General features: G+C 39.9%; 4 protein-coding genes across 4 annotated transcripts; 2 read left to right on the top strand and 2 right to left on the bottom strand.

The window, feature by feature from the left end:
• Window positions 1-216: 216 nt before the first annotated feature.
• On the bottom strand, window positions 217-4467 carry LOC6645793 (probable DNA mismatch repair protein Msh6). Its single transcript, XM_002068435.4, has 5 exons — window positions 3422-4467; window positions 3023-3352; window positions 1358-2962; window positions 813-1301; window positions 217-746 (listed from the first exon to the last, which is right to left on the bottom strand). The coding sequence occupies exons 1-5, from the start codon at window positions 4391-4393 to the stop codon at window positions 594-596; spliced, it is 3549 nt and encodes a 1182-aa protein (XP_002068471.1). The 5' UTR covers window positions 4394-4467; the 3' UTR covers window positions 217-593.
• A 368-nt stretch (window positions 4468-4835) lies between these two features.
• On the top strand, window positions 4836-6700 carry LOC6645792 (U4/U6 small nuclear ribonucleoprotein Prp31). The gene is made up of 3 exons (XM_002068434.4): window positions 4836-5490; window positions 5555-6173; window positions 6233-6700. The coding sequence occupies exons 1-3, from the start codon at window positions 4931-4933 to the stop codon at window positions 6566-6568; spliced, it is 1515 nt and encodes a 504-aa protein (XP_002068470.1). The 5' UTR covers window positions 4836-4930; the 3' UTR covers window positions 6569-6700.
• Window positions 6599-9189, bottom strand: LOC6645769 (endoplasmic reticulum-Golgi intermediate compartment protein 3). The gene is made up of 6 exons (XM_002068432.4): window positions 9004-9189; window positions 8564-8915; window positions 8349-8508; window positions 8102-8279; window positions 6913-7117; window positions 6599-6846 (listed from the first exon to the last, which is right to left on the bottom strand). The coding sequence occupies exons 1-6, from the start codon at window positions 9089-9091 to the stop codon at window positions 6711-6713; spliced, it is 1119 nt and encodes a 372-aa protein (XP_002068468.1). The 5' UTR covers window positions 9092-9189; the 3' UTR covers window positions 6599-6710.
• On the top strand, window positions 7238-7992 carry LOC6645791 (reactive oxygen species modulator 1). The gene is made up of 2 exons (XM_002068433.4): window positions 7238-7541; window positions 7681-7992. The coding sequence occupies exons 1-2, from the start codon at window positions 7411-7413 to the stop codon at window positions 7787-7789; spliced, it is 240 nt and encodes a 79-aa protein (XP_002068469.1). The 5' UTR covers window positions 7238-7410; the 3' UTR covers window positions 7790-7992.
• Window positions 9190-18642: the final 9453 nt, after the last annotated feature.

The raw sequence follows: 18642 nt of genomic DNA, 5'->3' as shown, positions 1-18642 counted from the left end.
TAATTTTGATTGTGAAACTTATTTAATTTTTAATTTTTACTGTGATAAAAAAACAAAAAAAAAAAAAAAACCAACAAATATTTAAAAAAAAAAAAGAACAAAATGAAACAAATCAAAGAGAAATAAACAATGGCAACGTACTATAAACAAATGACAAAAAAAAAACTTGTTTTTCATTTAAGTAAGAAAAAAATGATGACCCAATATTTTTATTCATTTTGGGAATTAAACTTAATGAAAAAAAAAAAATGTTTATTAATTGGTAATTTAATTCATAATCACTGCAACAACAAATACTTGAGTTAAATTCCCGATGGCTTAAAAAGCAAACGTATACATTTGGTTTCTTAAAAACAATTTTCGGCATGGAAGATGGAATCGGTGGTTTTTACCGATTTAAGAGTATTATTGAAGGAGCCTCACACAAATTTTTGAATGTTTGATACGGAAAGGATTATAGGAAATTCATAAATATTTAACATTGTTTGCTATATAACTCGATGAATTGTTAAATAATTGACAATTATATCGCTTAATATAGACATTGAATGTTTGTATATATATTTTATGAAGAATCCAAAAACAATTTAAGATCAAACCTGACACAATTTCAATTGTTTTAACAAATCCTTTAGATTAAGCAATTGCTTCTTCTTGACATCATTGTCCTTTGTATTGGCAGTTGCTGTTACCATTTTGGCCATAATCTTGCGCTGCAAGGCAATGGCCTCAACTTTTTTCGAAAGCTGCAACAAATTGCAATCGATTAGAATCTAAGTCATTGAAAATTATCTTAGAAATGGTTTACTTACAGCATAAGCTCGTTTAATAATGCCCTGGGGCATGCCAGCCAATTTGGCTGCATTGAATCCATAGGATTTGGGACAAGCTCCAGCTGTATATTTATATAGGAATGTAACCGTCTCTTGTGTGGGATCCTGTGTATCGGAATCATTCTCCACCATGCAGGCCATGTGACCCAAAGTGATACGTTTATCGTTTTGAAAGAAATCAATCAAATTATGATAATGCGTAGAGAAGAGCGTACGGCACTTCAGTTGGGCCAAGAAATTGACCACCGATGCGGCTATGGCAGTGCCATCATATGTGGCCGTGCCACGTCCCAATTCATCGAGCAATACCAAGGAATGGCAAGTGGCATGCTTGAGAATGAGAGATGTTTCATTGAGTTCCACCAAGAAGGTACTATGGCCAGCCAAAATATCATCTTGAGCACCTAGACGCGTGAAAATTCTGTCCACCAGGGAGAGACGACAACTTGCGGCCGGTATGTGTGAGCCCTGCAATGCCATGAGGGTATTAGATAAGATTACATTAGACAGAACTATTCACTTACAATTTGTGCCATAATAACCAGAAGACCCATTTGTCGCATTAAAGTACTTTTACCACCCATATTGGGTCCTGTAAGCAGCGATAGGGCTGCCTCATTTTCTGTGCCCAATTCCAGACCGTTGGGTATGTAGGTGGAAGCATTAACACAGGGATGATAGCCCTCTTCCAGCTGTATAAAAGGCTGATCCCCACCAGAAACAAACTGCGGCACACAAATGGCCAACTGTTGATTGGCATATTCGGCCAGAGAGGCCAAAACATCCAACATGGCCACACAATCGATGCATTGTTTCCAATGCTCATAGTGATTCGAGAATTTCTCGAATACCCTTCTCGCCAAATCCTTGAGCACAACATTACGTGCCTCCTCCGCTTGCTGCATATCCTTTAGCAAGGTCTTCGTCTCCGCTGTGGTATAGCGACGCTTTTTACCCTTCAGTTGGCCCTCCAGTGTATAGGATTTGTTAGCTTTGTGGGCATGCGATTCGGGTACATCCAATTGATAGCGTTTCTTGTCTGCACCAAAGTAGGCCAACCGGCAGCCAAAATGACGTTCCTGCTCCACCAGATAGGACTTTAAACGATCCTCGATGGCATGAATACGATCCATTACAGCATCGTATTCCGCATCCATTCCTGGTTGAGGTGCAATTACACCCGATTTGGCTGCAGCCTCGTGATCAAAGGCTTCGGCAAAGTATCTCAACTGAGACGAAAGATCTGGAAAGAGGCCACCTTCCGCATGGCTTGGCAATTGGGTAATTCTCTTCAGCAATGAACTCTCACATTGCTGGAACATCAATGGTATCTTGGTTAGGGCATCGAAACCCTTCAATATGCCCATAAAACTTAACAATTTCTGCTTATTATATAGTTTCTCCTCGAAGAGTATGGCCCGGGAATCAGGATGTTGGGATTCCTTGACTTGTTTGGTGCCAAACAAATGAATCTGAGCCAGATGACGCTCAAAATCAGGCATGGGGGCTAATAAAGCTCGCATTTCCTGCAGCTCGGACATTTGTCTAAGCTCGCCAATGGCCACTTGACGTTCCTCAATGACATTCACCTCACAGCTAGGAGCACAGAGCCAATAGTGAAGCAATCGTTTGCCCATTTTAGTGCAACAATGATCCAGGGTGGCTAGCAGAGAATGCTCTTCTCCCACGATTCGCAGATTGCTTAGAGTGGTGGCATCTAAAACCATATGTGAGCGCCTCTTTAAAATTTGTGAAGCCTGCGAAGCTTTTACGTCTGGCGCTATCTCATCTGGCGGTCTGTAGAGCTGATAGCGAGCCATAGGCATTACCTTGGGTTCCAGCTTGCATTTTTGAATGTAGAAAATGCATTGACCCAATGCCTTTAGCGTCAACTTGTGTTCATCCGAAGGTGTGAGACCCAAATGATCCATGTCCGACTGCATGGAACGTAAAGTAACCGGCCAAGTATCACCCTGAGCATAATAGCCTTCAGCTAGGAGTTTTAATGTCTTCTCCGCGTTGCATACTTGCGAACCAGAGCAGGGCAATTGCTCTTTCAGAATTCCCGACAAGACAGTGCGTAAAATTTGCTGGGTACGTGCACTTAGTGATGATCTTTCATGGATTAACTGCAGTAAAGGAAGTCACTAGAGTATTTTTAATTGATTTCAAATCATGGTTGACCTTACCAAAACGGGCATGTGATGCGAGAGCAACGTTAGTAGACGGGAGCAGCTTTTATCATCTTCAAATTCACCCAAATGAAAATCCCCCATTGATGTATCAATGAAACAAATGCCAAATTTACTTGTCGTCCCGGCATCTTGTTCGACCAGAGCCAACATGTAGTTCGGTTGATGATTTGGTCCAATGGCGCATTGGGAGCCAAACACCTGAGTACCGCGATCAGTGATTTGGCAAATCTCGCGGGCAACAACCTTATCAAATTTCGTGGCCTTTATACGTTTACAGCGTTCAGTCATCATGTCCGGTGTTTCGGTCTGCTCCACACGGGCCACCTAAAGCAAAACACAGACAAATTGATCAAATTAGTTAAATAAGTTGGAATATTTGGAAAAAACCCTCACCTTGTAGCCTCTGTCTATCAGTATGGTGGACATTTTATCAAATGAAATCTCTGGGAAACCGGAATGAGCAAATTCTCCTCTCATATAGGTGAAACCGAGTTCATTAACACCCACATCGGCATCCCAATGATACAACTCATAGAATTTGCCCACTTTGAAGAATAGAACGCAATCGTAATTATCGGATTTGAGGACCCACCATTGACGAACACCGGGCGAGAGGGAGTTTAAGAATTTCTCGGGTACGTGCAATGTGCTTTTGTCATAATCTGGATGATCTGGTCGACGTCCAGCCTTATCCTTAATCTTGTCTGGTTGCAAAAATTCCAACTTATGATGTGGCCAGACAACAGGCTCATCCAGATTTGAATTGGTCGTACTGGTCACAATCATCTCATCGTAGGCGGCATCTGTTTTGGCATTACTCTGTAATTGTTTCAATTTCTCCTGGAAAGTTCCGCCGGTGGCAACTTTCGTTTCCAACTTCACCCGTTTGCTTGCAGGTTCATTATTATTATTGTTTAGATTCTTTTTCCTGGGCTTGATCGGCGAATCATCGACATCCTCATCAGTGTCCACCTCCATATCATCTTCGTTTTCATCCTCGCCACTGCTCTCGCTCTCCTCACTTGCTGAAGCTTCATTATTACCTTTGCTTTCATCCGGATTATATTCGGATCCATCATCTGAGAAATCTTCTTCGGATTTCGTTTCCTCAAAGTCTTCCTCTTCACTCTCCGACTCGGGTTGAATAATGCGTTTACGTTTGGTCTTCTTCTCTTTCTCCTTCTCATTTTCGTCATCCGAGACTCCTAGTTTCCTCTTGGCAGGCACCGGTAGATTCTCTTTTTCGGTTTCTGTCTTAATGCTGGGCGTTAGTTTCTTTTTGTCCACCGCCGGTGATTTACTGAAATAATTGAAAAGGGTATTTGTGGACGTGCCGCCGGCACTTGTGTTCAGCTTTTTGGACATGTTCGCGGCAAGATATCTGACTTTCTGTTCTTTTAGTCACTTAAAGACGCTAAAAAATGCGCCAAGATGATGAAGGTTGCCAGCTGTTTTAAACGTGCAATATCCGATTTTCAGTGATGCCAGATTTTACAAATCAGTGCTGTCTTAATTTTTTGTGACCCGCGAGTTTCTCACTACAAACAAAAACAAAACTCCCACGACCAATCGCGGTATGTATTTATAACTTCATGAACACCTAATATAATGTTACTTGACAGAGATGTTAAATTAAACAGTTCGTTAATTGCTGAAATGTTATCGTAAGAAAATATTTTAAATTATTAGATAAGATATGCTATACAATATAAAATATAAATATATATATATATAAAGTTTATGTTTTAGCCGATACCGCTAAACGTTCGACTATAAACTATCTGGCAGCCTTACACATGTATTCGCTCAGCCCAGCCCTGGTTTTTGCAGTCAGAGGAAACAAAAAACAAATCGTTTGATTTTTTCGTGTTTAAAAAATAAATTAAAGCCAAAGTCACCAATATGTCTCTGGCAGACGAACTTTTAGCTGACCTCGAGGAGGATGAGGATCATGACGATGACTTGGATGAAATGGAGGATGCGGAAATGCCTGAGGAAGATATGAAAAACTTGGCCGAGAAGCTGTTGAAGCCGGCTCCAAGTCTCATGGATGTGGATGTCATCGCTGTGCAATCAGTGCGGGAGCTCTGCAAGCTGCGTGACTCGGAGCGTCTTCAGTATACACTGCAACAGATCGAACAATATGCCAGTCGCCAGCGGAGCTCCACCGAAATGCTGGGCACCGTCGAATCTGATCCAGAATATTGCCTCATCGTGGATGCCAATGCTATTGCTGTGGATATTGATAATGAGATATCGACCATACACAAATTTGCCAAGGAAAAGTACCAGAAGAGATTTCCCGAATTGGATTCACTGATCGTTGGCGAAATCGAATATCTGTTGGCGGTCAAGGAGCTGGGCAACGATTTGGGCCAAGTCAAGAGTAATGAGAAATTGCAGGCCATATTGACACAAGCCACCATTATGATTGTCTCGGTGACAGCATCCACTACACAGGGGTGAGTATCGACAACCGCCCATCACTTCCCAGAAGTTAATAAACGTTTTGCTTTCCCTTTTTAGAACCATGTTAACTCCTGCCGAGAAGGCCAAAATAGATGAGGCCTGCGAAATGGCCATCGAACTGAATAATTTCAAATCGAAAATATATGAATATGTGGAGAGTCGCATGACATTCATTGCTCCCAATCTCTCCATGATTGTGGGAGCCTCGACAGCAGCCAAATTGCTAGGCATAGCTGGCGGTCTAACCAAATTATCCAAAATGCCAGCCTGTAATGTTCAGGTTTTGGGTGCCCAGAAGAAAGTTCTTTCGGGTTTCTCGCAAACACAAATGTTACCTCACACGGGTTATGTTTATTACTCACAAATTGTACAGGACACAGCGCCAGATTTGAGGCGAAAGGCGGCACGTTTAGTGGCCGCCAAATCCGTGTTGGCTGCTCGTGTTGATGCCTGTCACGAGAGTGCACATGGAGAGATTGGTTTGAAATTCAAAGAGGATATCGAAAAGAAGTTGGACAAACTCCAGGAACCGCCCCCGGTGAAGTTTATCAAACCTCTGCCCAAACCCATTGAGGGTAGCAAGAAGAAACGTGGTGGAAAACGTGTACGCAAAATGAAGGAGCGTTATGCTCTAACTGAATTCCGTAAACAGGCGAATCGCATGAACTTTGGTGATGTAAGTGTTAATCTCGACTTATTTCTTCAAGTCGTCCTAATTATATTCTTTTTTGGTAGATCGAAGAGGATGCATATCAAGGTGATTTGGGTTATTCTCGTGGCACCATCGGCAAGACTGGCACTGGACGCATACGTCTACCCCAAGTGGATGAGAAGACCAAAGTGCGCATCAGTAAAACCCTGCACAAGAATTTGCAGAAGCAACAAGTCTATGGTGGTAATACGACAGTCAAACGTCAAATTTCCGGCACAGCCTCCAGTGTGGCATTCACACCGCTGCAGGGTCTGGAAATTGTTAATCCCCAAGCGGCTGAGAGATCTGCCGCAGAGGCTAGTGCTAAATATTTCTCCAATACCTCTGGCTTCCTCTCAGTAGGCAAGAGAACTACCTAAAAAAGGACGAAAAAAGTGTTGCAGTTTATGTTTTTCTTATATAAAAATGTAAGCACTTTTATTTAGAGATTAGTCGGATTTGTATATGTTTTTTGGAATAAGAAAGAGATTGCAGTTGGTGAAGAAGTGAGATTTTCCTTTGTTAGCTCAATTTGCCAACTTCCAGTTTACGCTGGATGGCCTCCCATGAGTTATTCAGCAGGACAGCCAAAATGCCGGCCACAGTGAAGACGCCACCAATAATGGAACAGCAATTGGTTGCAAAGTGACCAAAGGAACTAATTAGAATTAGAAAAATTGCTCATTAAAAATAACAAAATTCTAATTTGAATTCCGCGCCTTACTTGTGTCTTTCGGCATATTTGACCATTAGAGGAGACAATTCATAGCTAAAGAATATGCCGGGCATTCCGCGTTCCCGATCGGTCAAGTCCTTGCGATAGCGGGTAACCGAAAATTGATTTGTATAGATGGGTTGGCCATCGCTGTTCCGTTCATAGAGTGTGGGCACAATTTTTATATAATAATTAAACATTTCACTCTTGGACTCTGAAAAATGGGAGGCGTAAGAACAAAAAACGGTTAAAAATAACCAGCCCTGGTACGAGAAAGAAAACCGGCTAAATTCGCACCAATCTAACGATCTGGCAACACTAGTTGTCACTTCTCACATTTGTCATTTTGTTGCCGATAGAAATCAAACCCTATCTGCTTTATTATATAGAGATACCGATTTCGCTGGATTGAAGTGATCTAAAAGATAAATCTAGTTTACTCAAAGATTAAACCAGCCCAGTTTTGCATTTTGAAACCAAAGTCACAAACGAAGCCTAGATAGAGCAATGCCACTGCCATCCAGCTCCTTCTCCCAGCAGGGACCCACATGCTTTGATAAGATGAAAACTGGCTTCACAATTGGCTTCTGTGTGGGCATGGCAAGTGGTGCTCTGTTTGGAGGATTTTCAGCCCTTAGGTGAGAGCATTTAATAATGAGAGCTTCCATTTGCAGCTGCTACACGGTCCGCTGGGCTGGTGATGCAAGCTCAAAGATTTGTTATGTAATTTAGCCGGTATTTAATGTTTCTGTTTTTTTTTTGTTTGGAATCTGACAGATACGGATTACGTGGACGCGAACTAATCAACAATGTGGGCAAAGTGATGATTCAAGGTGGCGGCACATTTGGTACCTTTATGGCCATTGGCACGGGACTACGTTGTTGATTCTCATCAGGGGGGCTATCCCTGCTTGACTTTTAACCTGCCACCCACACAATCCCCACATACCCCCCAACTTTAATTCCCAAACATTGGCATTTTTCTGCGTCGGGGAAACGAGAATTATATTAGTGACAAACTAAACCTTAAATCGTGTTTATAATTAATTTAAGTTATTGCAAATAGAGAATGTTATCAACAAAACAAAACCAAAAATACGGCTAATACCGGAAAAAGGGGAATAGTCGGACGGACAACTGGTTAAACTGCGGACAGACGGCAGAAACAAACTATGTAGAAAAAGGGGGCGTGTCTTACCTTCAACATTCACTCGCAGTCCATCCAGAGGATGCGTCTTGGCAAATTCAATTTTTTCACCAAAGGAGAGATGATTTATGGTATGGGAAAGTTTCACATTGCTAAACTGAAAGTCATGAATATGAAATTGGCGTATGGAGAAACTTTTACCAGGGGCAAAATGAAAACTGCCCGCCATCTGGGGCGGAGAGGGAAAAAGGACAAATTAGAGAATGTAATTATATAAGAATATCCTACATTTGCTTACCCGATTGACTTCCAAATGTCCTTGTATGCGGCAGCCCTCTTTGAAAGCATCCTCATCGGTGCGTTTATATTTGCCTTTACATTGTTCAAGTTTATCCACTTGGACACTCCATTTTTTCAGATGATAGGCATCCAGAACATCCTCGCACGTATTACAACAGCTAGGAGGACAGATAATTTAGAGATTTCTAACAATTAGAATAGAGGGAAACCTACTGGGTAGCATTATGCTCAGCTCCGTAACAACTACCACAGGTGCTATTCTTATTGGCCGGCGAAACGGCCACAATTTCCTTAATGGGAGTCTCTTTTAGGGGTTCTCCTTTCAGATCCAATCGATGCTTGAACACATCATGATCCACCCTCAAGTGGGTGTCGCCCGAGGAGTCCATGGCATCCAGGGATATATAATTACAGGCCAAATTGTGTAACGTCACATCGAGATTGATGCGCAGCTTATGATTCCGAGTGGTGTCCACAAAGAGTTCCTCATTTAGTGTGGGTCGCATATAATTAAGGAATTCCAGAAATATTAAAAGACTTATGATGCTTGTGCTTATGATCGTTACTATAAGAAAACACAGAGTATTATTGCCGGTTTGGATCTTGGTAATCCGGTTTCGTTTAAATTTTATGACTTGGATTGTTAGACTTACCAGCTGCACCGCCCACTGTCCGAACACTAAAATCATCCAAAGTCCGTGGATAGGCATCCAAGCGACGCAGCACATCCGCGAATTTCATTTTTTATAGGTTTTTTGGTTATTCTAAATGTAAAACAATTAAATCCGGGAAAGTCAGCTTAAACTACGAACTGTTTACATTCTGAATGACGTGGACGGCGTTGCCAGAAGCCGTGTTGCCAGAATTTTCACTATTCCTATTTGGATTTCTCCACGTAGATTTTTGCATTTAGCTATATTCCACTGCAATCGAAAAGTAGTTACTTAAGATCTAGAATAATCACTTTATTACCTTTTCTTATCTGTGGCATTTTAAACTAAGTAATAATAAAAAAATAAAAAAACAAACAGTTGTGGGTGTTTATATAGCAAAGTTTTCTACCACAAAACTCCGTTATTTACATTGGTTCGAAACTTAAACTATGTTATTATGGGCTCAAAACATTGCGGGCCGCTGTGCCAGTTTTAGCTTATGTTAGAACCAATAACCGCTTCAAATCAGCCGTCCAGGAGTGCTAGTGTGCCAATTTAAATTTATTTATTCTTGTTCGTTACTTTACTTAAAGCAGAGAACTTTAACTTTGACTTTAATTTGTTTCGTTATGTATGTATGTATATTCATTAGGAACTTATTGTTGAAATAAAATAAAAATCAATTTAAATTTTCTACTTATTGCCAAAATTTTTGGTAGTGGTTAAAATACTTTAGCATTTTTAATCTATAATAAACTGAAATAAAGTATGTCAAGTGAGTCTTGAATTTAGTTAAATACATATAGACAGAAAAAGTTGGATTACCAAAGTACATATATGTATGTATATATATTATTTCAAGCTTTAACTAAACCGTCGCCTACCTTTTAATTAACTAGATATATATTTATATCTCTATGTGATTGATTTCTGCTACATGTGTAAAATTGAATTATTATTTTAGATTTTAATCAAATCAAAATTACTTGCCAAAACTGTTAAAGTTTTGTTTGTTGAGAGATTAAAGCCATTTGAAAAGATATTAATTTCCCTTGAGTTTTGTTGGCATGGAATACGTAGAAGAAGAAAAAAGTATTGCTTTTCAATTCGGTTAACTTTCATTTTGAGGTTTCGATACCATTATCTATTCATCAATTAAGCATTCGTGCTCTTATCTTTCAACCCCGAACACATAAAATAATGTTTAATAGTGTTGTCATGTCTTGGCGTCTGCGGTTAGGCATACATTAGGCCATCCATTGCCACGCCCCACCGCCCCATGCCACCCACTCGAATGGTGCTGCTGCTGCTGCTGCTGTTGCTGTGGTCCTAGCGACCGCGTCTAATTTTATAATACATGTTAAACAGATGAAAGGTTAATTGAAAGGAACCACAAGTTTCGACAGCCCACGCTGCCAGACCGAAAGTGCTTTAGCTTTAGAATTCGAAGGGTTGCCATCATCTTCTGCCGCCCCTGCCCCTCCCACTACTCCTTTTGGTAGCCACTAAAAACAACAATAATAGCAGCAGGAGTAGGAGCAGGAGCTGGGAGCAGGAGCAGCCAGAGCAATAACATTGGCACGGCCAAGAGGGATTTGGGTTAAAGTTAAAAGTTTTCGCTTAAATATAAATCACCAATGGCTGACTGACTCGGCGACGACGATGACGACGACTTCACACACACACACCATTACACATACCCACATAGTCACACACACACACACACACACACCCGCATGTACAGAGCGTACCGCGAATTTGCGTAATTACTAATTAAGCCCAAGTCTCTGTTAGAAGCATTTAACCCTTGTGTTGCACCCCATTCCCCACCCATCCGCACACTTTTGGTCAAGTTGAAAACTCTTCCCCACCCCACAACCTTCCGCCATTTACTTTTAGCCAAGTAATCTAGATTCAACCACGGCCAGCAGCAGATGACAAAGATTAGCTACGTGTAATTTCTCTTATTTTCTTTAGACTAAATGAAAAGAAAAAGACGCAAAAAAAAAGAAAGTACATAACAGCAAAAGAAAAATAGAAAAGGTTAGGGTATTGGATAAAACAAAAGATATCAACACAATTTATAGGGTGCTCTAGAAGGAGATGGGGAGATAGAGAGAGAGAGAGAGAGAGTAAAAGGATATCGCCTTAATTTTAATATATTTCTTTTTACTTATTTCTCTTGGGTGACTTTTTTTGTTGTTCAAATAAAATATGCTTCATTTAATGTCAAAATGTTTACTGTTGAGGTTTGTTGTTGTTTTTGTTGAATTAAAATTACCCTTGAAATTATTTTGGTTTATCTATTAACCTCTCTGACTGCCTGACTGTCTGTCTCTTTATACTTTGCGTTGTCTAGGGTTTTTGAACTTTGTCAATACGAAATGTTCAATGAATCTTAGTTTAGGATTATAGATTCATGAATTATTAATCTATACATTCATATACATATGTATATCTATCTTCTGTGTATCAATTAAAATGTAAAAGGACTTTAATAGTTTACAAAGCTCAATGAAGCTTCTTTCAGAGTCAAGTCCTGTCTCTTTGTCTCTTTGAAAAAGCAACAGATTCTCCATATATGAAGATGTCCTTTAAGCAAGTAAATTAAATCTATCCCACAATGCTAGAAAGTCGAATCAGTCGTTTAGGTGAACTTTTTAGTCAATATATAAGGATAATGAGGTTTATTTTCGTTAGATATCATACTGAGCAGACATTTCATTGTTAGATTCAGAAGTCATAGGTTCAATTTAAGCAAAGAGATCCTTAGAACACTCTCTAAATAAAAGTCCTTAGTTAACTGAGGTCTTTCACTGAAAAGAGAATCCTCTTTGTAGTTGGTTTTTAAGATGTTTTAACTGATAATTGAAAGAGTACAATACATTCGTCCATTTTTTTTTTTTTTGGTTTCGGCAGAGTAAATGGCTAAAGTCTGCTCTGATTGCTCTGGCTATTCCTTTATCCAATCCATTCCTTGTGGGTGCTATCGCTAGCCGCACTAATTTGCATTTCTAACCATTATGCCTTTCGCTTCCTAACCAACCAATTCGCGTCATTTCTTATTTGAAACAATGAACCCAAACAAGTCATTGTGCTGCTAGCTACTCTCTACTTTATAGTCTCTCCACCCCCGCAACCCCAACCCCTAACCCTAACCATCAAGTCGCTGTTCATTCATTTGGTGGGGGGAAGGGGAGGTGGTGGTGATGGTGGAGGTCCTTCTTCAATAAGGCAGAGTTGTCGCCAGGCAAGACAAAGCCTGAGCGAGAGAAAGAAGAAAAGAACAATTTTTGTTCTTCTTTCATTTCTTTCTTTCATTCATTCTTTCTTCTTTTTTTTTTTTTTTTTGGCGTAAAGCAGCTTAAGCAATCAGGACCGCCTAATGGATATTGACACTTTAATGCCCTGGCCACCAACTGCCGCAGTGTCTTCTCCTGCTGCTGCTACTCGGGCTGCTCCTGCTCCTTTTCGGCTACAGATGTTGGTTGGCCTCTGATTTGGTTTGAATTTTTTGTCGCTTTGCTTTAAACAAAATTGTAGTTGCCGAAATTAATTATAGAGCCGAATCGAACCGGACCGGACCGGACCGGCTTGAAACGGAACGGAAGAACGAACTGGACCGAAGCTGGAGCCGGAGCCGTAGCCGGAGCCGGAGCTGGGCCATATTTAATTAAACGTGGACATTTTGAAATTCGCTACTTGCCAGTGGAACGTGGAGCCAAAAAGGCGTAATTAATTAGTGGAGACGTGCCAAATAATTGCGGTAAAAGTAAGTTTTCTTTTTTAAAGAATTTTCGTTATACACATATATATTTTTTTTCTCATTTTTGGTCAAAGAATGTTTCAATTACGTGTATTACCCTTAAAAAGAGGGATGGCGGAAGAGGGGGGTAGTTCCTTTGCCTCTTATACAAAATGTAATGGGAAAAGGGGCGAGGTAAGGTGTGGGTGGGAGTGTGAGGGGGAGGCACCTTTCAATTTTGGACAGGTGGGAAAATTAATTAAATTAGCAGGCGTCAATTTGGCAAAAGTGTCGCGCCCAAAAAGCCATTGAAATATTCGCCACCGACCACCTGGCACACTCCCCCACTTTTCCTGACCCCTAACCCTACCCCTACCCCTTCTCCTTCTACATTGAAATTCTCATAGATAACCCCTCACATCCGGGCGAAAAATGTCATTTCCGACAAATTAGTTCAGTCAACTGGCAACTGCAACAATTTTGTTGGCCTTTACCAATTTTTCAATGTTGGACTCTCTCTCTCTCTCTCACTCCCACTCACTCTCTCACTCTCTCTCTCTCTCTCTCTCTCTCTGTCGTTTAGTGATGTTTTCTGTTTTAGAATTCGACTAATTTTCTTCTTTTTTTTTTTGTTTTTGTCCACCAAACCACCCAAAAGCATTGCCCATCATATCACCTGCTGACTAGGTGCTCTCACCTTGCAATCTCCATGATATTTTCATGAAAAACATTTTTTTTTTTTGGAAAAATTCTCGGACATGGAATATTCATTTAAGTTAAGTTAAGAGCGGAAAAATTTGGTGCTTTCCACCTGTGAGGTGTCTCGAAAATCGAATATATACATACAGTATATTCATACATATGCTTGATTCTAAGCTTTTATTTCACTTAATATGGTTATACCCTTGCAAAAAGAGTATATTAATTTTGGTCAGAAGTGTGCAACGCATAGAAGGAATCATCTCTGACCATATAAAGTATATTTATTCTTGATCGGCAGGACGAGACGAGTTTAAATAGCCATGTCCGTCCTTCCGTCCATCTGGATCAGCGCAAACTCCTTCTAGCCCGTAAGAGCTACAGAGCTGAAATTTTGCATGTAGGCTTGTATACACTGCAGGGGTTGTATATCTCGGATTCAGCCGGATCGGACCACTATATCATATAGCTCCCATACAAACGGCAAAGTCACGAACATTGACTATTCTCAATAACTTCGTTATTGTCGTGAAATTTAATATTGCTTTATTACACCTATAAACGTCGTGCTGATTAAGATTATATATACTTTATATGTTCAGGGATGATTCCTTCTAGGCGTTGCAATATTCTCACTAAAATTAATATACCATTTTTGCAAGGGCATAAAAATCGATAACAAAAACAGTGAACTCTTATTTTCAAATGCAAATAAAAGTAGGCCTTGTGTTTCTTCTGTCATTTTCATTGTCAATACCCCAGATCCGATTCGGATTCATTTCAGTAGCAAAGCAGAACACCAATCAAACACATCAGTCTCTAAACAAAATTAAGGTAAGTAAAAAAACCTATAAAATACAAAAATAAAAATATCCTGGTAAGTATTGAATTAAAATGAGATTCATAGAATAGAAATGGTTTGCCTTAGGATATTTAAATTGGGAAGGCGACACACACACACACACACCCTCTCACAACTTGCAACAGGACGGATGTTACTGTAATCCTTTTTCCAACTTTTTTTCTTTTTCTCTTCTAGGGTATAACGTCTCGTCTTATCGGAGAGACTTCTTTGAACGTCTATTTTGTAACGTTATGGTCGGGCATGGGGAGTGAATTTTTCGTGGGAACGTTTACCCCCTTTCGCCGATGAGAAAGTCACCGTAATTTGCGTTCATTTGAAGTCGATCTGGTAAGGCGTCACATGGAACATATTTTTCGCACCACCCAATCCTCTCTCTGACTATCAACCAGGACAGACTCAACCATAATCAGACCCACAAAAAAGGACAACGGAGCAACTTCTGTCATGAGATCTGACTCGGCCAACGTTACATCTGAAGCAGAAATCTCCAATGTTCCCGGCTAAATTTGGAGCAGACTTTCAAGCTCTGTCTTAAGGTCATATATGGTAGCTGAGATCGATATCTTGATGACGAATTTATGGAAAAGGACACTTGGTCACAACTATGAAAAGTAACATCCTCATGTCTACTAACCAACTGAACAGTTAACATATTATCCCCTATCTTTTTACCTTTTTAGATTTTCAGAACTAAAGCAAAGTTTTATTTTTATTTTTGATGTTGAGTGTATGAGTTCACGAATTAGAATCATTGAAGTACTGTATTAGAAATTTTAACCTTTTTATCATTTCAAAATATAAATTCTAAAAAATAAATAACGATTAGTATGTTGATTTCTATACTCTTTTCTTCACTTTAAATAATACATATATCTTTTTTATACCCTTGCAAAAAGGGTCGGAAGTGTGCAACGCATAGAATGAAGCAATTTTGCATGTAGGCTTGTATGTACTGCAGGGGTTGTATATCCCGGATCGGACCACTATATCATATAGCTCCAATACAAACGGCAAAGTCACGAACAGTGACTTGATCAATATCTTCGTTATTTCCTATGCTAAGATTGTGGACCGTTTAGAATTTGCAATGTGTTTTTTAATAATTTAAATGAAATTAAATCGAAAGTTTTTTTTTTTTTAAATTTAAAGTTCTTCAAGGATATTTTTGTAGATTTTTTTAAACGTTTGTTGCATCTTTTTGGGATGGTGCGCCTAAAAGATGCCATGTTTTTTTCCATGCCATGATGAAAAATCTGGTCGGAAATGAGCATATTTATGCTTGACAACTTTATGTTTTATGAAAATTTGTAATGATTTTCTTACACACACACACACACACACACGCACACACACACACATATATATATATACGCACATTACTTTTAATTGTCTTTTCGTATTAATTGCATTTGTAATGTGTTATAATTAGTTAAGCTTTATAAACTGGCAGGCTCCACCCCACATCGATTAATGTAGATAAAAAGAATGTGGAGAGAGGAGGAGGAGGAGAAGGAAGAAAAGTAGGCAAATTAAAATTAATTTCCTTGAATTTTTAACCACAAGGCGAAAATTGAATTTAACAATTTTTAGATAAAGTATATCTAGCCTTTGGGACAGAATTTCATTACCGAATTTCAATGAAAAAAGGTTTCAAAATATAAAACCGATCATTGGCACAATTATATTTACAAACAATTATCAACATTTTATAGGATTTTTTTCAGAGTAAAGGAATTCCTTTTTAGTTTTGCGACGTTTTTTTATAACTTATGCAATTCAATTTCAACAAACAAACAAATTTCATTTAATTTCAAACACTTTTTGTTCAGAAAATGTTGCAAATATATTTGATTGGAGAGTTTCGTAAGCCAATTTTCTGTATTAAGAAGCAATAAATACTTTATAGTGTTTTTTTTTTTCCAGTTTGGGGAATGGCCAATGGCGAATGAGTTTGGGCGATGGGTTTTGGGTGTGGGTATGGGTGTGGGTGTGGCAAGTTGTCAGTTAACAGCTATCAAAGGATAATGTTAAGGCTTTTACGATTTTTGTTGTATATAAAAACTTTAACAGATTTATTTCGAACAATGACCTTTGGCTTGGCCATTTATCAACATTCAATATGCATTTAAAAATTTTGTTTTGCGGCCTGGATGAGTAGACAGAATGACCGGGATACATATGTATGTATGTATGTATATATGCATGTACGCGGCGGGGCGAGATATAGATGAATGGCGAACCTTTAGCCTCAGTGGGTGGGCGTTTTTGTATATTTCGCCTCAATAATTTTTTTTGTTTCTTTTTGCATTTTTTCCTTTTTTGTTTTTTGTTTTTTTTGGTGGGTCAGCAGGGAGGTACACGTCAACAGAAACGGTTTTTTTTTTTTTTTGCTGCCGCAGCTCAGGCAACATGAAAAATTATTTACATAAATATCCGCGCTGTCAATTGTGTGTTGTGGCATGTAAAGTGACAGTAGCAGAGCCCGAAAAGAGAGAGACAGAGATAGATAGAGAGGGAGAGAGCAGAAAATGGCGGCGCCGCCGTATGTACGTACGTGACTGTACATTTTTTGTTTTCAGCTCTTTTTTTTTGTGTTTTATATTTTGCCAACTGCATTGTTACTGACTTCCCCTAGATACTCATACACTGGACTCTCCCCGCCCACCCAGCTGCCTCTTTTATCAAATGCAAATGCATTGTATATGCAATTGTATGCGTGAATGGGCGTTACGTGGGAGGACGTGCCTGTATGTGTGTGTGTGTGTGTGTGTGTGTGTGTGTGTGTGGTCGGTCAGACGTCAACGTTATGGCTGCCAAAGTTTTCAATTTTCCACTTAATTGCTTTCAATTAAGCAAAGAGTCCTCTTTAGTCTCCAGAAACGAAGTGAATGGAATGGACTGAACCGAACCGTACTGAACGTGGACTGAACGTGAACTGGACTGGACTGGACTGAACGTGGAGTAAAGTGTAGCAAAGCTACCCCACAACTACTGTTATGTCCGTTCAATTAAATTACACACTAAAGCGCTGCAACGGAGTACTTGGTTTCAGACCTTCAGCTTGTCATGCCTCTACGCCGCATTGTTATCATTGTCAAGAAGTCGGCCCAAAAGTCCATTTTTCGTTGCACACATTTTACAGTGGGCAATAGAAATTGCAAAGCAATCCAGTTGGATATACAAATATTCAGTTCAGTCCTCAAAAATCACTCATATATCCATACATTTCGTTGAAAATCCGTCTTCTTTGAGTTTGTTTTGCAATTGGTGACCCCGATGCTAAAGGCACAAGTTTTTAGTTTAACCACTGTGCAGCAGAAGCAGCACCCGCACAACATTTCTCGCCTGCTGTTTGTTTATTTGTTTGTTTGGTTGGCTGCGTTGCGTTGCGTGTGTTTTTGACAGTAAGCAGTTTGTGTGCACCTTGATTGTTGCACTTGCTGGTAGAGAAGAGAGTGGGAACGAGAGAGGGATTCCCAAAACAGAACGGTCGGACACGGGAGAGAGGTACATATACATTGAGCCCGTCTAAAGGTCAGAAGACTGGACCAAGCGAAGGGAAGGCAACAAATGAACAAATAAGCAAACATAAAGCTGGTAGTAAAGGCAACTCTTTTGAGATTCCTGTTTGAGCTACGCCTTCAGAGCTCTGCACTACTCTGGATGGCTTTGGCCCTTGTTCGAGCTACTCCTCATTGCACAATATGCAAAAGAGCGTGTAATGCGTCCATCTCTCTCTCTGACTCTGTTTTCCCTTACTGCTTTCACTCTTTTTGTGTGTGTCTGTGTGTATGTGTGTGTGAGCTGTATTTAACCCTGTGCGGTCGACTAATGCCACAGGAAAATCTTCTTCCACCCACCAGGTGAGCTTGGAGTTTTCAGCGCCTTTTACAAAAAGGATATTTTAATTACATTTACGCATATTGCAAAATTGAATACAAGCGGCTGCAAGGGCAAAAGGGGGGAACGGGGGACAGTGAATGGGGAGGCGACAGCAAGTCCCTTTAAGCTGCAATGTAAACAAGTGAAAAGCATTTACTAAGATAGAGTTTCAGGCATCCATTGTATGCATATCATTTCCGTGTTCTATTATGATTACATGCAGATTATATTATTGCTCATTTAAAGTGGGGTCAGAGTGAACACAAAGGACATAGAATACGATAAGAAGGAGGCAAACTGGAATGGTCTTTTGGGGCTTGCCTTTGAGTTGAGTTGGGGCTTGGTGTTTCTGAACAATAAGCAGGCGGCTTAGCTTAGATTGAATTGTGCTTGATTTTGTTGCTGGCAACTTGTGATCCTGCCACACATGTCTTATTATTTTGACAAT

This window comes from Drosophila willistoni (assembly GCF_018902025.1).
Source record: "Drosophila willistoni isolate 14030-0811.24 chromosome XR unlocalized genomic scaffold, UCI_dwil_1.1 Seg8, whole genome shotgun sequence".
In the NCBI taxonomy this organism is placed as follows: Eukaryota; Metazoa; Arthropoda; class Insecta; order Diptera; family Drosophilidae; genus Drosophila; species Drosophila willistoni.
The sequence above is the reverse complement of the archived record's forward strand: the minus strand, read 5'-3'. Positions and strand labels throughout refer to the sequence as shown.